General features: G+C 43.0%; 1 protein-coding gene across 6 annotated transcripts in view; it reads left to right on the top strand.

Annotated features, from left to right (window-relative positions):
- The window catches only part of mical2b (microtubule associated monooxygenase, calponin and LIM domain containing 2b), a 58,369-nt gene that overhangs the window by 26,792 nt on the left and 17,046 nt on the right, over positions 1-14,531 (top strand). For 4 of the 6 annotated variants that reach the window (XM_042223465.1, XM_042223466.1, XM_042223468.1 and 1 more), the window contains exons 8-22: positions 497-754; positions 1,540-1,655; positions 1,817-1,943; positions 2,853-2,943; positions 6,464-6,611; positions 7,283-7,479; positions 9,965-10,059; positions 10,473-10,541; positions 10,649-10,777; positions 11,396-11,563; positions 11,662-11,934; positions 12,016-12,144; positions 12,529-12,999; positions 13,710-13,811; positions 13,990-14,082. In XM_042223465.1, coding sequence (XP_042079399.1) covers positions 497-754; positions 1,540-1,655; positions 1,817-1,943; positions 2,853-2,943; positions 6,464-6,611; positions 7,283-7,479; positions 9,965-10,059; positions 10,473-10,541; positions 10,649-10,777; positions 11,396-11,563; positions 11,662-11,934; positions 12,016-12,144; positions 12,529-12,999; positions 13,710-13,811; positions 13,990-14,082 — 2,466 coding nt within the window. The remainder of the gene's footprint in view (positions 1-496; positions 755-1,539; positions 1,656-1,816; positions 1,944-2,852; positions 2,944-6,463; positions 6,612-7,282; positions 7,480-9,964; positions 10,060-10,472; positions 10,542-10,648; positions 10,778-11,395; positions 11,564-11,661; positions 11,935-12,015; positions 12,145-12,528; positions 13,000-13,709; positions 13,812-13,989; positions 14,083-14,531) is intronic. The other 2 variants (XM_042223467.1, XM_014335524.2) reach the window with 2 other exon arrangements.

Raw genomic sequence — 14,531 nt, 5'->3', positions numbered from 1 at the left:
TGGATTGGCATACGTATGAGGGCTATTTATTAATTTTCTTTCTCTCCCCTCTCACATACCTTTATTACCAGTTCAAGGCCATTGCATGGATTTCTCTTAAGATCCTGGAAACTCTCCCTAAACCTGTTACAACTGTTTCTTTTAAAAAATGTAATTATTTCTTTTAAGATAATTTGTGACGATGAGGTCCCCACAGTGTAAAAGAAGGCAGATGTTTTCCCCCACAGTGGGAGTAATATAGGTAAAGACGCATGTGTTCAGTGAAAGACGGTGTCCTTGTGTTGAGCCTTTTAATTAATTATTTTTTTTTTACATCAAGTTTTAGCAGAAATATAAAACGCATTTCTGAATTATCCCGGTTAATATTTCTTCGTTGACATCAGCCTTGCTGCTTTGATTAAAAATGATGGGATAACACTAACTTTTTAAATATGCTGGAAAAGCAACTGTCAATACAATGTGCCTAAAACTAACTGTCTCCTTCTTCTTAATGCAGGATTACATGGAAACTGAACGGCTTCTGAGTCCTGACAACGTCAATCAGGAAGCGTTGCTCTCATATGCTCGTGAAGCGGCTGATTTTGGCACAAACTACCAGCTGCCATCCCTGGACTACGCCATCAACCACTACGGACAGCCGGATGTAGCCATGTTTGACTTCACCTGCATGTACGCCTCAGAAAACGCCGCCTTGATCAGGGAGAAACATGGACACCAGCTGCTGGTTGCACTGGTGGGAGATAGTTTGCTTGAGGTATGAGAAGTTGTAGCGTTCCCTTTTCATTGACAGTCGCTCGGTTTCTCCCTCCGCTCAGGTTCAGAGTCTGCGTGTCATCCTTGACGGCGCACTGTCCTTCCACCCTCACATTGTACTTTGATCTTCGTAAGATTAATCGCTTCCATCCGTCTCACCCAACAGTACTGCTGTGCCCGCGTGTTCAAGTTCATCCATAAATTTTAGCTGTTCCTGAGCTCTGCTGCTCGCACCATCACCAGCTCGTCCATTAACCACATCATGCTTGTCCTTCAGCAGCTTCACTGAGTTCAAAATTCTGCTCCCAGCTTTCAAGGCAGTCACTAACCTTAAGTGCCTCCCTGAACTTCTGGGTGCGTTTCTCCATTTCATTGTGGCATCCACCCGTTTGACTGCTATGGGCTCTACAGGCTTCACCTTGTCCGTCCATCACCTGTGGAACTCCCTCCCACCAGACATCCATAACACCGACTCTCTGCTTTCAGATCCCATCTCCAAACACCATCGTTAAACTCCACACCCAGTCTGATCGTTTCCCACCTGCTACTCTGGTCATAATGACTTTATGTATTGTAAACTTGTTTTATTAACTGTTTTATTGAATCTTTTATTGACTTAATGAGATGTATATTTTTAAGTCTTCTAATGTGATCTTGAGTGTTTTTGACAGGTGCCTAGAATAAAATGTACTTATGTATTTATTTATCAGTGTTGTGAAAGTTGTCCGACACTGCTCTTATTGTGTGCCAGGCTCAGCTTGTGTGTGTCATGCTTTCTGTTTACAGCCGTTCTGGCCGATGGGTACGGGTTGCGCTCGGGGTTTTTTGGCTGCCTTTGACACTGCATGGATGGTGAAGGGCTGGGCAAAAGGAAAGAGCCCACTGGAGATCCTGGCTGAGAGGTGTGTGAGCATGTTCATGGATTCAAACGGATTATGTCTTCTAATAATGCCTGAGCTGGTTTGTTTCCACATGAATGCACTTTTAAGTCATAGAACTCTGGGTTCCTTTTAAAAGCTGTTCTTTCTTAAGTCTGATAGTTAAATCTTTCTTTCTACTCCAGGGAGAGCATTTACCGTCTTCTACCCCAGACCACCCCAGAGAACATCAGTAAAAACTTTGAACAGTACTCCATTGACCCTGCTACCCGCTACCCCAACCTCAACGCCTGCTGTGTGCGCCCACATCAGGTGAGTCCTGTGCTCAACAGGGTACCTGTGAAGGAAGAAGGCATGAAGTTGCCTTCTACACTTAACAGAAATACTGGATTGAAATCTCTACTTGTCTACCACATTATAAACTAGAATGTTAGGGGATCATTTCCACATTAATATGGTAGATGTCACATAAATAAACCCGTGTTTGAAGAGATTTAGATGTTTCAGTTATTCTCCATAAGGCATCGACAACGAGCTCAAACTTGTTCTGAGCAAATTCTCTACAAATTCTGCAGTGTGAGATCAAATCTCTACTGCTGCTGGTGTTTTGGCACCAACCAACTACACCCTCAGTGAGAGCTGCGTTTCTAGATTTACATCGATAATATTCAGCTCAGCATACTGAGTTTCCCCAGTGCCCTTATTTGCAAACTTGAACTATGCAAATATATCGCATTTGCCATCACAAATTCTGATGATTCAGCACTATGGTGCAGCTGAGAGGGCTCATCAAGGAATAATTGCTATGATTCTGAATATGAAAATATGGGGACTGTCTGGTGAAATCAAGAAGGGTGGAATCTGACATCCCTACATTGATATAAGCAAACTTATGTGGCTGTTTCATTGCATTAACAAAAAAATAAGTCGTCATCAACACCAAACATCTTCAGACCCGTGGTCACACAAATATTCCTGGATTTGGTAAATGGACTGGTTCTTATACAGCGCTTTTCTACTCTTCTGAGCACTCAAAGCACTTTATACAACTTGTGCATTCACCCATGTAGAAATGAAAGAGTGCCAAGTACATTTTCTTCCAACAGAAACCTTTGTGGTCAGTATCATATATATTGCAGTTCAAATGCCATGTACCAATGTAACATTTAAAGAACCCTAGAACCTATATGTCATTAGGCCTCCTGATTTTTGTACTTCCAGGTGCGTCACCTGTTCATTGATGGTCATCAGGGACCAGGTCAGATAGAAAGAGGCGGACCAGCACGTCGATCAGTCAACCTGTCCAGGAAAGGTAGATGTTCCTCCAAGCTACAAAGTGCACTCCAACCATCAAACATGAATAATGGATTTAATTATAATCGTGTCAAGTTGTAACCAATGGTAACATCAAAGAACCTCAACGTTATAGTGCATTACAGAAAAAGACAGTTGATGATAATCGAGCCCTCCTCGTCGTGTTCTTGGACCTTTGCACTTTGAGAGCATTTGATGCATCTGGACAGACCCAGCATGTCGAACAGCTTCATTTTCTGCTGTGTGAGTCTTTAATAGTCACAAATTGGAGATTACAGTCCCAGCCAATCTACTTTGTTCACGGAGCTATAACAAAGAGCAGATTGTAGATGTGCCTAATATGTAGCGGCATAAAGGATTGCTGCCAACTGCTCAGGTGGGACTTGATTGGTCTGTAAAAGCTCCCAGTCTTCTTTTAATAGTAATCTGATCATTCTGACTCATCAGTAAGACCTGGATGCATCTGCAGCCTCATTAACACTGCATGAAAGCTTTCTTTGAAACATCAAATTGAGAAGCTCATACGAGGTTTCCAAAAACATCTCAGCACCGGTTGGCAATGGCATCTAATACCCCAAAAAAAAAGAGTCTGAATAAATTCCTCAGATTGGTTCAGAAGGAAGGCCGCTGACATCATACTGAATGCTTGCTCAGCCCTCCTGTGGGGAAACTTTAGCTCCATCTCAGTCACAGGCTCGACACGCCTCATTGCAGACAATACAGGTGGATAACATTACACCTGCACGAGGGTCCAACATGAGGCCTCTTTCATGCATGAGCTGACCTGATATGATCTGGAAGAGCAGACGCACACAGTGTAGGGCTTTACGTTTAAATTTGCTCAATTTTGTAATATTAGTACTTTTGGTTATGTTGCATGAAGTTGTACTTTTCAGAGGCACTCTGGAAGTATCTGTTCTAAAACCTGGGATGCAGGGGTAATCAAACATTGCATTTGTAAATAAAAAAAAAAAAAAAGGTAAATATTAACAATTTTAAGTGTTCATGTCTCCTGCCCCCATAAACGATGCGCCCTGAGACGGCCTCCCTGTAATAATATGATGGCAGTATTGGAGCACAGGATTAACTGGAGAGCTAAAAAAAATGGAGTTGGTAAAGAGCTGCGATTATCCTGGGAATATTATACTAATTAGGACTAGGGTTTTGCAATAGAGCCTCAAAATTATATTGTATTATTTCAAAGGAAATTTGTAATACTTTTGAGAATGTAGGAAAAAATGGATCAAATCTGTAATAAATAAAAGCTGTGCTGCAGGCCGCACCAAAATGAAGAGCAGCGAGCTTCTGTAAATCTGTGGCCACAGAGTGCCAGCAACATATTATATAGCAATAGTAGTGACACAGCATAAGTCAAGCCCAAAGGTAGCCAAGGTAGCGTTTTCCCCAGAAAAAGTGCTTAAAACTTTAGTTTAACAGCTAAGTCAAGTTCAGCTCTTCAGGAGCTGCACAATAAATGTTTCCCACAGGTTGCTCTTCCTACCGTGTGGAGTTTAACTAACTAGTGCACCAAGAATGGAGAACTGGCTGTTGTTAGCTTAACATCATATGAAGGATTCGTGATCTGATTGTACTCGGTGTTTGTTGAATCCGGTCCGTTTCCGCCTTTAGCAGGAACAGTTTTCTTGCATTTTTGTTTTCTTTTAAGTTGTTGTCCGAGGCTGACAAGCAGCTGTCGCTGCATGGGCCTGTCTTGTTATTTGTGCTAGGAACACCCAGCACGCCCCTGCAGGCGGTTTATCCTTCAAGCTCGGGTCCTCTACCAGAGGCCTGGGAGCTTGAGGGTCCTGCGCAGTATCTTAGCTGTTCCCAGGACTGCGCTCTTCTGGACAGAGATCTCCGATGTTGTTCCCGGGATCTGCTGGAGCCACTCGCCTAGCTTGGGAGTCACCGCACCTAGTGCTCCGATTACCACGGGGACCACCGTTACCTTCACCCTCCACATCCTCTCGAGCTCTTCTCTGAGCCCTTGGTATTTCTCCAGCTTCTCGTGTTCCTTCTTCCTGATTTGCTGTCATTCGGAACCGCTACATCGATCACTACGGCCGTCTTCTTCTGTTTGTCTACCACCACTATGTCCGGTTGGTTAGCCACCACCATTTTGTCCGTCTGTATCTGGAAGTCCCACAGGATCTTAGCTCGGTCATTCTCCACCACCCTTGGGGGCATCTCCCATTTTGACCTCGGGACTTCCAGGTTATACTCGGCACAGATGTTCCTGTACACTATGCCGGCCACTTGGTTGTGGCGTTCCATGTATGCCTTGCCTGCTAGCATCTTGCACCCTGCTGTTATGTGCTGGATTGTCTCTGGGGCATCTTTACACAGCCTGCACCTGGGGTCTTGCCTGGTGTGATAGACCCCAGCCTCTATGGATCTGCAGCGTGTTGTGCGCTCTGCTGAGAAGGTGATTGGCTGCAGACTCCCATCTCTGCAGGACCTGTACACCTCCAGGACACTGCGGCGTGCAGCTCGGATCTCAGCTGACCCTTCTCACCCTGGACACAGTCTGTTTGACCTGCTCCCCTCAGGCAGGAGGCTCCGGTCCATTCGCACCAGAACCTCTCGCCATAAGAACAGTTTCTTCCCCTCTGCTGTTGGACACATGAACAATAACCATATGACTGTTCCCACCACTAACACATGACCCTACGCTGTGTCACTGCATCATTCCATGTTTGGCACTGATCACCACCTGCACTCATGTATATATCTTTCTACGTAGCACTTTTAATTCTTATCCCTACTTTTATTTTTTCATGTCCATCCATCCATCCATCCATCCATCCATCCATCCATCCATCCATCCATTCGCTTCCGCTTATCCTTTTCGCCCTATGACAGCTGGGATAGGCTCCAGCGCCCCCCGCGACCCTGAAAAGGATTTTTCATGTCTATTTAAGTGCTATTTATGACAGTATGTTTGCACTGAAGCACCGCAGCAATTTCCTAATGTTGTAAACCTGCTCAACATTTGGCAATAAACCCCATTCTGATTCTGATTCTGAAGGAAGATGCATGACGTATGACATGACATATTAGTATCACATGCTTTTTATCATGTAAAATCATAAATAATTCTCACTAAGCCTGTGCTATTTCATAAGTTTGTTTAAAATCATGCACTGAAGAGGACACTGGTGTTTTCTCAGAAGCAGGGGATTGCATTGATACCCCACTGCTCCCAGTCCCGCTACCTATAGTGTTTTTGCAGAAAGAGTACTGGGACCCATTGGACACTCTAATTCCTTCTCTTGTTTGTGTTGCTTGAGTTTACGGTCATGATTTAAAGCATGTCCTTGCATGTGCTCTGCTGCCAGTGTTGCTTCAGGCCTGGGAGGTCGTTCAGGTTTTGCAAGTTCAAACCAACCCGTACTTTATTAACGTGCCATCGTGTCAGCACTGTCTGAGGAACATTTCCAGCCTTGAGGAAATAATGGTGACGATGAAGATGCCCTTTCCTGTGATGCTGCATGCTGACAGACTGTTTCTCTCTGTAGAGTCTGAGGTCCATCCTGGCCGCCTGCTGAACTGGTGTCAGAGGCAGACTCATGGGTACCAGGGAGTCGATGTCACCAACCTCACGTCTTCCTGGAGGAATGGCCTGGCCCTCTGTGCTCTCATCCATCGGCAGAAGCCTGAGCTCATGTAAGGAGAGCCAAAGCTTGCTAACAGGAAACACTTGCACTAATGCTCGTGATAATTCAGGCGACGATTTTTGCTTCTCATACTCATGCTCCGTCAACAGCTTCAAGAGCAATGTTTGGTTTAGAATAGCTTAGTAATTGAGTCATATGATTGTGCAAATTAAAAACAAACAAAAGAAACCTTTCAGAGCCATGTCTCTTTGGCTCTCTCCACACTTATAGTTTAATTGACTTTTCTTGTGCAATGCTCAATTTTTAAATTGCTTGCTTGATAATTGCTTGATTTCCTGCTGTAGTGGAGCCGTCAGCAGTCACTGGAATGCCCTCAAATAGTCAGCAAGCATAGACTGCTTTATGTATGCTGTCATGAAGCCTCAAGCTGTCACCATCTTGGCTTATTGAAATTGTTCTGAACACAGTGCAGATCTGTATTTTGGTTAATGACTTATATTTTTGTCATATTTTCCTTTAGTTGTTTTTATTCAGCTTTGCTCTAATGTGTGAAGCATTTACGGGACATCTGTAAAATCTAGAAGCTAAATAAATGGCTTGAGTTATCCTCCACAAATGGCTCTCTCTAGATTGTTTTCAGTATATGGAATATATATATGAAGAAACCTGAGCGTATACACACATCTCCTAACCTCACCTTCATCTCCTTTTCCATTTCAGTGATTATGACTCTCTGAACGAGGAGGACGTGGCGGGGAACAATCAGCTGGCGTTTGATGTGGCTGAGCGAGAGTTTGGCATCCAACCGGTGACGACAGGAAAGGAGATGGCTGCAGATTCTCAACCTGATAAGCTGCTGATGGTCCTGTACCTTTCCAAGTTCTACGAGGCCTTCAGGAACTCGCCAGCAACCATAGGTCAGCTTCTTCCTCACAGAACCACAAAGATTCTTACATGATTTTTTTTTTAATTCAATCATGAACAACCCAGTGTTGTTGGGGTTTAAAAAAAAAAAAAAAAAAAGTTAGTCTTCATCGTGTCTTTAAATGTAAATTTCTTGGACTGGAAACGGTAGCCCTAAAACCTGACCTCCCGACCCCAGTTTAGGAACAGGAAATGATCATTTAACATTTAACCGTGTGTATTGATCTAACCCTGAACACACAGACGGGGAAGCGGTCGAGGCAGTTATCCATTTGCCAAAAAATGTGAAATGCTGTATGTAACCCAAAAAAGCTGTGAAAACATCCACTTTATTTCTCTTAAAGGGCAAAACGATGCTTGAGAAAATATCCTCACGTGGATCGCATCAAGATCCTTCTAGTGTTTTGGTTGGTAGACAATGATGCTGCTTACTGCTGCTGTGGACACATTTTCATTGTCTTTTTAAATTGTGGAGAAGTCCCTCTGCTAAATTATAGTCCCAGCTGAGTCTTCTACATGAGCTAAAGTTACATGTTACACAACTGTGGTTGAGTTGGTCCCTGCCAGAGACCTGAGTGGTATGCGAGCTATGTCTGTGGAAGACATATCCAGTCGCTTGGCGTAACTCTGGACGCCTTCAGGTCCAGCACCACTGCGAGCTGCAGCCTCAGCCACGTTTTACCTAACGCACTTTAATGTTGGTGTTTGCAGACTTCTGCTGTCTGCTGAACTCAAAGGATGGAAAAATGACTGACTTTCAGTTTATTTGGTGGGAATTTAGGATCTTTAAGTGCATGACTTGAGTTATATTTAGTCTTTACACTGGGCCCCTTTGTGCTGCTGAATAGCCTCGGGTTATTTTGGAAAGATGCATTAGTGGTTTTTACTCCAGTTCCTTTTTTTTATTTGGAGTCTAAGGATGAACCCTGGTCTAATTATTCAAGTCCACTGCTCAGACTTGGCCTTATCCAAGTTTAGACTTATCTAAGTTTAAACAGGACTTGTTTCCAGTCCCATGTTTTTATTCTTGGACTCAAATAAAATAGCTTATATCAAAATAATTCACATTTTTCTGAAATTAGGCCATGCTGCTGCCCCTTAGCTTTCAAAAAAAAAAAAAAAAAAAGTTGTTCCCATTTTTTGACTTTTAAGTGGGTTCTGCAAACGGCAGATTTGAGCAGTAGGTGGGCAGGATTTCTGTATTCATAGCCAACACAGCGAGCCTGAGATGGCCTTATAAAGAATATTGCACTTAGTGACATCAAACAGAACCAAAATTAGAAAAAAATAGTGAGGGAGGTAAACATGTAGAGCAGTGTTAGACTATAAATGTGAAGCAAGCGCTTTGGGCATCAGCTTTGTGGAAAAGGCCTTCAGGGAGTTGATAAGTTGCTGAATACGGCTCTCCGCCCACCTCCCCTATGCTAATGTTACACGGCACTCAAACAATTCCACAATAGCAAAGATGGTGCTTAAAGTGTGACTTCCTGGGTTTTTAATGGTTTTTAGGCTTTTTTTTTTTCCCAAGCTGACTGGATCATGCAGGAGGGCAGAGTTCTGTGCACAGTTCTGTGTTCAGTGCCGTCCTGGCTTACAGAGGAGTCTGTGGTTGAAGATGTTCAGGTCCCGAGTCTTTAAAACGAGCTTAAATCATCATCCCTCCACTGCCGTGCTTGACAGTTAGAGTGAGGTGTTTTTGCTGACATGCTGTTTGGTTTTGCCAGACGTGGCTCTGTGCATTAATAGCCAAACATCTCCACTTTGGTCTCGTCTGACCAAAGGACACTGTTCCAGAAGCCTTGTGGTTTGTTCAGTTCAGATGCGACTGTGCACACTTGGCTGCGCTGCCATGTTAAGAAATAAACTTGCTCCTGACAACCTTTCCAAACAAGTCATGCTTCTTTAATGAAACTCTATTTTCATGAACTTGACCTGTGGTTTCTGAGATTTAGTTTTTTGGAATTTGCGATTTGGGCATTGGTAGTTTTGAGTCCTCTGTGTTGCTACTTTCCTTAAACCATTTTTGACAGTGTTGTCCAGTGCGTTGTCTAATTATGGGAGGACCACTGTTGCTGGGGACTGCTGTTTCAGCAGGGTAGTGTGTCTGCATCAATTTAATTTTCCTCTAGGTTGTCAGGACCCAGAAAGTCCCATTAAAGCTGCTCTGAAAACAAGTGATCAGCGATTTTTACTCCACCTGTCAGTGGTGGTTGTTCATGTAAAGGGAGCTTTTGTGTCCTTCTCTCCCACTGCCTTGTATGTGACGCATACAGGTTTTTGGGGTTGTTTTTTTTTTTTTTTTTCGTACTAGTACTGCAAACAAATCCACCTCTAAAATGGCAATTTTACTGTTTCCAGAAAGCCTTGTAATGACATTTGATCTTAATAGTAATTTTACATTTTCTTGAACTGTTTTAGCAGAATTTCCTGAAAAGATTGGATAACTTGTATGTAAACTGTATTGTGCTTATTTTCCAGTTTCCAGAGAAGGAGATGAAAATGGTGAAGATTATCAATCTAAAACCAACCACAAGGCGCTAAACCTGCCTCAGCCCAGAAAGAGGATTCCCAGGGTAAGGAGAAATGCTGATTCTTGCATTTTGCTGCTTTTTGTGTGATATTGATTTGATCTGAACATTTCTGCTGCTCAACAGTAGTCATATAAATTAGATTAGAGATCAGGTAGCATTAAAGATCAAAGTAGTGTTTGTAATGCGTGTGTTATCTAACCATGAATCTTAGCTGTTAGTGTGCATAGGATTTATGAGTGCCGGAGGAAAAAGGCGTATTAGTGTATAGCATCTGTTGTGATAAATAGGTTTGCTTTGTGTTTAATACTCCTGCAGGTTTGCAAGTTTTGGCTTATTGAGAGTACAACAGCCTTTTATTTTGAAATTTCCCACAGGTTTGCCTCTTTTTTTTCTTTTTTTTTTACGGATGAAAGTGAGATGCACTTTGTATATGTTTGTGTCGTCTGATGCTGCAGGATGACAAGAAACCGGAGGAAGATTCTGATAACAAGAAACGGCGAAAGGGCAACCACTACCTCACAGAGGTAGGTTCTTCTTTGAAATAGCTTCATTCTTCCAAGCAATGTGGGTAATGCCACTTTTTGCTTTTCAAATTGATCTCACTTTCTCTTTCTCCTTTGTGTGATGCCAGTTGTCCTGTCACAGTGCTCCCCCTGCTGGTGAGGATGGGGAACAACGGGAGAACAAAGTCCGCTCCATGGCAACTCAGCTGCTGGCCAAATTTGAGGAGAACTCCGCAACAGTAAAGGCTCGAACAAAGGTGAGTTTGGTATTTATTTCCTCATCCTCCCTCTGCTGTCTGAGCAGTCTGTGTCGCCTGTGGGGTTTCTGCCTTTCTGACTATGTAAAGGGTCTTAAAGGTTGATAATTTACTTGGGATTTGCCTGCCTGCATCGGATGTGTTGCAGAACAGTTGGCTGTCGTTGTATCTGTCTGTAATCTTTTAGCTTTGACGGAGAACATGATGCAGTTTTAAGCTGGTTAAAGAATGCTGTTTGCAGGTTTATTTGATGGTACACCAGAAGGAAAAAGTGTCTGACTCAATACTTCATCTTTGAAGTATTTTCTGTGAGTGTATTTCACTTAAATTCAATAATACTATCTTATGGTAAACGTGGTATGTTGATATTATGAGACTTCCTTTCTCATGATGGAGCATTTACATCCAAATCTTGGTCAGTCTGACAAAAATCTATTTTTTGCTTTTACTTTGGAGAATTGATTTAATGCCTGTATCTTCCTCATGCATTTGTTTTTACTTGCTGTCCTCATATCACAAACTGGCTTCTTTGCAAAGTAACCCTTTCATGCTCTGCACACCCTTTTCTCACCCTTAACTTTCCTTTTTATTTTCCTATCCACGCCTCCGTCTGATCAGGACCCATCAGATCCATCCTACTCTCCTGCTCAGTCTCCTCCAACTTTCCCACTTCCTTCATCAGATGAGGAAGATGGGGAAGTGGAGAGAGAAAATCCCCGTTTTGCAAAGCCCAAAGATGACACTCCTCCTCCTCCTAGTCTGCTTCCCACTCGCCCCAAGTGGCAGGTATGCTTGCCTCTGAGCGCCTCTGAACTTCTTCCATTATGTCATGTAGCATCTGTGCGCATCTGTGCATAATCCATTTCCTCTTGCCTTTGACCCAGCCTTCCATCTACCTTCAGTTGCTTGAGAATCCCGCTACTTTCCTCTCCTCCCCCAAATTCTCTCACGCTCGGAGCGCCTGCAGTCGGTCTCCATCGCCCCCATGCTCAAAGAGCCCGTTGAGTCCTCCTCGCTCACTGAGCCCTGACACTCCTGAACATTACTACCCAGAACGCACCTCTCCAGACCTCTCACCTATTCGTCTTTCTCCCTCTCCTCAGTCTGCTCTGGGTGTTGGGCAGTCCTCTGAGAGATCGGGGGGGGTTATGCGGCAGGTGAATGTCATAGCAGTTCTTTACAGTATTTATTTATTTTGAATCCGTTCCAACTTTGACCGCCACCTGCTGTTCCTTTAGAGTAAAGACCAGAGACTGTCTGCTAGGGACTTTTCCAGGAGGAGTATAAAAGAGAGAGCTAGCCTCCTCTCCTCCATGTTTCCAGGCTCGAGCAGATCACCCTCAGCAGCTCCTCTTTGTCTACCACAGGTTGTGTATTATACACACTATTGGCATGAAAATGTTCATCCTTTAATCATTTTACTGCTGCATGTTCATGATGGCTTTGAAAGATTCTAAATTGGAACTAATGCATGTTTGAGATGTACAGCTGGCTGCTTTTCTGCTCTTTAATTGGTTGTCTGACAAAATGACATCATCTGGGAGGTTTAGACAGTTTTTGTTTTTGTTTTTGACACTTAGAAGTCCTGCAAAACAACAACTTTCAGTTTAATTCCCAGCAGTGATTCTAAGATGGTAAATGTTACACTGCTCCTCTTCACTTTAGAGTTTGATAACCTTTTAATGATCTTGTTTCTGCGCTTTCATCATTTTATTCTACTCAGCCTAATGTTTCTGACTCCTCTTCTTTAGGTGGAATCATCCATTTCCTCTCCTCCTTCCTTGTCAACACCTCCTCTTGTTCTGTCTATACCTAAGAGCTCCACCGTCTACCCTGTGGTCCACCCTGTCCCTGACCCCACAGCCCAGGCTGGTTTCTCCTCTGTCCCACTTTGCACTCCTGGACACAAGGACAAGACACACACTCCCTCTTCCACTGACTCTGAAAAAACACAGGAAATCTGCTCACTTCATCCTGATTCCTCTGCACCCAACAGCGAAACATTTGCTGGTCTTTCCTTGCCTTGCTTTGGGACCCAAAAGAGCTCCTCTCCGCTCCCGGGCGCTGGCTGTGAACATGAACAGAGCGGCTCGTCAGGCCTCGAGCAGAATTATGAGAATATGTGTGAGACTTCACAGAACGATGTGGAAAATGAGCAGGAGAAGGTTCACAAAACTGTGACAGTTGATGATAGTAACGCATCTGAAAATAATCACACGGAGGTAACAGAGTCCTTGTGCACGTCGATGGCCTGCATGAAGACCGCTTGGTAGTCGGTACTGCTTATCTAACAAAATATAAATGTAACGCTGCCTGAGCTGCATGAGCTTTAAACCTTCTGCAAAGTAACCCATTTCTGTGCCTGCATGAGTTTCCATTGTTGTATTAACTTGTGAATGTCACGGAAGAAAACTAACAGCTCTAATATACTTCAACATTCAGTATACAGCAAGAAATCACATTATGTTAATGAAAATTCAAATTCACAGTATTCTTTTGCAAAAATTAAAGTCTCTTTTTTATTTTTTTTTTGCTTTATTGTGAACCTACAAATATTATTTTTGGAAGTCTAATTCATAACAAACTAATTTACTAGCTATCTCCCCAATGGATAAAGAAAAATGGAAACATTTCATGAGAATGTAAAAAATATTCTGTTAAAATTAAAGTGCTTTGTTAAGGTTATTAACCTTAAACCTGCTTATTAAGTAAAAATGTTGCCTTCCAATTAATTTATTTAAAAAAAGCTTGTTTTATAAACTGACTTCATGACCAGGAACTATAAACCCCATGGGGGCATTAGGTTTATAGTTTATAGCATGGGGGTCCTGCTCGTTGTTTTTCCTCTTGTATTCACATTCGCATGTGTTCAATAACACATTTATTCTTTATGAAATGAATCAAGCTGTTGCTCATTCTGCTGCTCATTTAGCACTCGGAGAGGTCTGGTCCTGAGGACCTCAGGAGAATCGTTCCAAAGTCACTCGCTCGCTCCATAAGTTGTCCGACTGGGGCTCCTCGTTACAGCAAAGAGGTACCAAGCAGTGCCTCAGTCTGAATACAGTGTGATACCGTTTAATACAAATCATCTATTTTCAGCCTTTTCCTTCTGCCCTCTTGATAATTCCTGTCTGATTCCCAAACTTTCCTCCTTTTTTCTTTTTTCTCCTTCTCGTCTTTTGTCCTCCCGTCCTCTTCACCATTAATGTTAGCGTACAGTTGGAAAGGTATCATCAGCCATAGATGCTAAAGCTCAGATACTGGCCATCCTCTATGAGACAGACCACAGGCCCAGTGCTCCACCGGTAAGATGCATGTGGCTTTAGCCCCGGGTCTTTTTTTGTCTGTGTTGCCGGGGTTCATTTAAAACTGCAGCTTGCATTCAATTTAACAGTATTTCATCAAAGCAAACACAACTCCAGATACTAATATTCATGAACTGATGGGAAATGCATTTTGGGTGATGTAGGCAGGATGTCCTCTCTGGTTCTGGTACAGGACTTAGAACCTTTATGACAACTAAACAAATAATAAAATGTTAAATTGGTGAAGTTCTCTTTAACAGCATCTTTCATAACTAACAAAAAATGACTGTACTTGCGTCCCTGCTTTGACACATACGCAGGCCTGGAGCAGGTCTAAACGTCCATGAATCTTCTGCTCTTTTTACAGTCCTGTAATATCGCCTGAGAATAAGTATCCAGACTGTTCCTGTGAACTGGAAGTGGTTGTTTTATTTTTTAATTCTTGTTAT

The sequence above is a fragment of the Haplochromis burtoni genome, unplaced genomic scaffold (genome assembly GCF_018398535.1).
Source record: "Haplochromis burtoni strain Fernald_Lab_line unplaced genomic scaffold, NCSU_Asbu1 Contig_112, whole genome shotgun sequence".
In the NCBI taxonomy this organism is placed as follows: Eukaryota; Metazoa; Chordata; class Actinopteri; order Cichliformes; family Cichlidae; genus Haplochromis; species Haplochromis burtoni.
The sequence above is the reverse complement of the archived record's forward strand: the minus strand, read 5'-3'. Positions and strand labels throughout refer to the sequence as shown.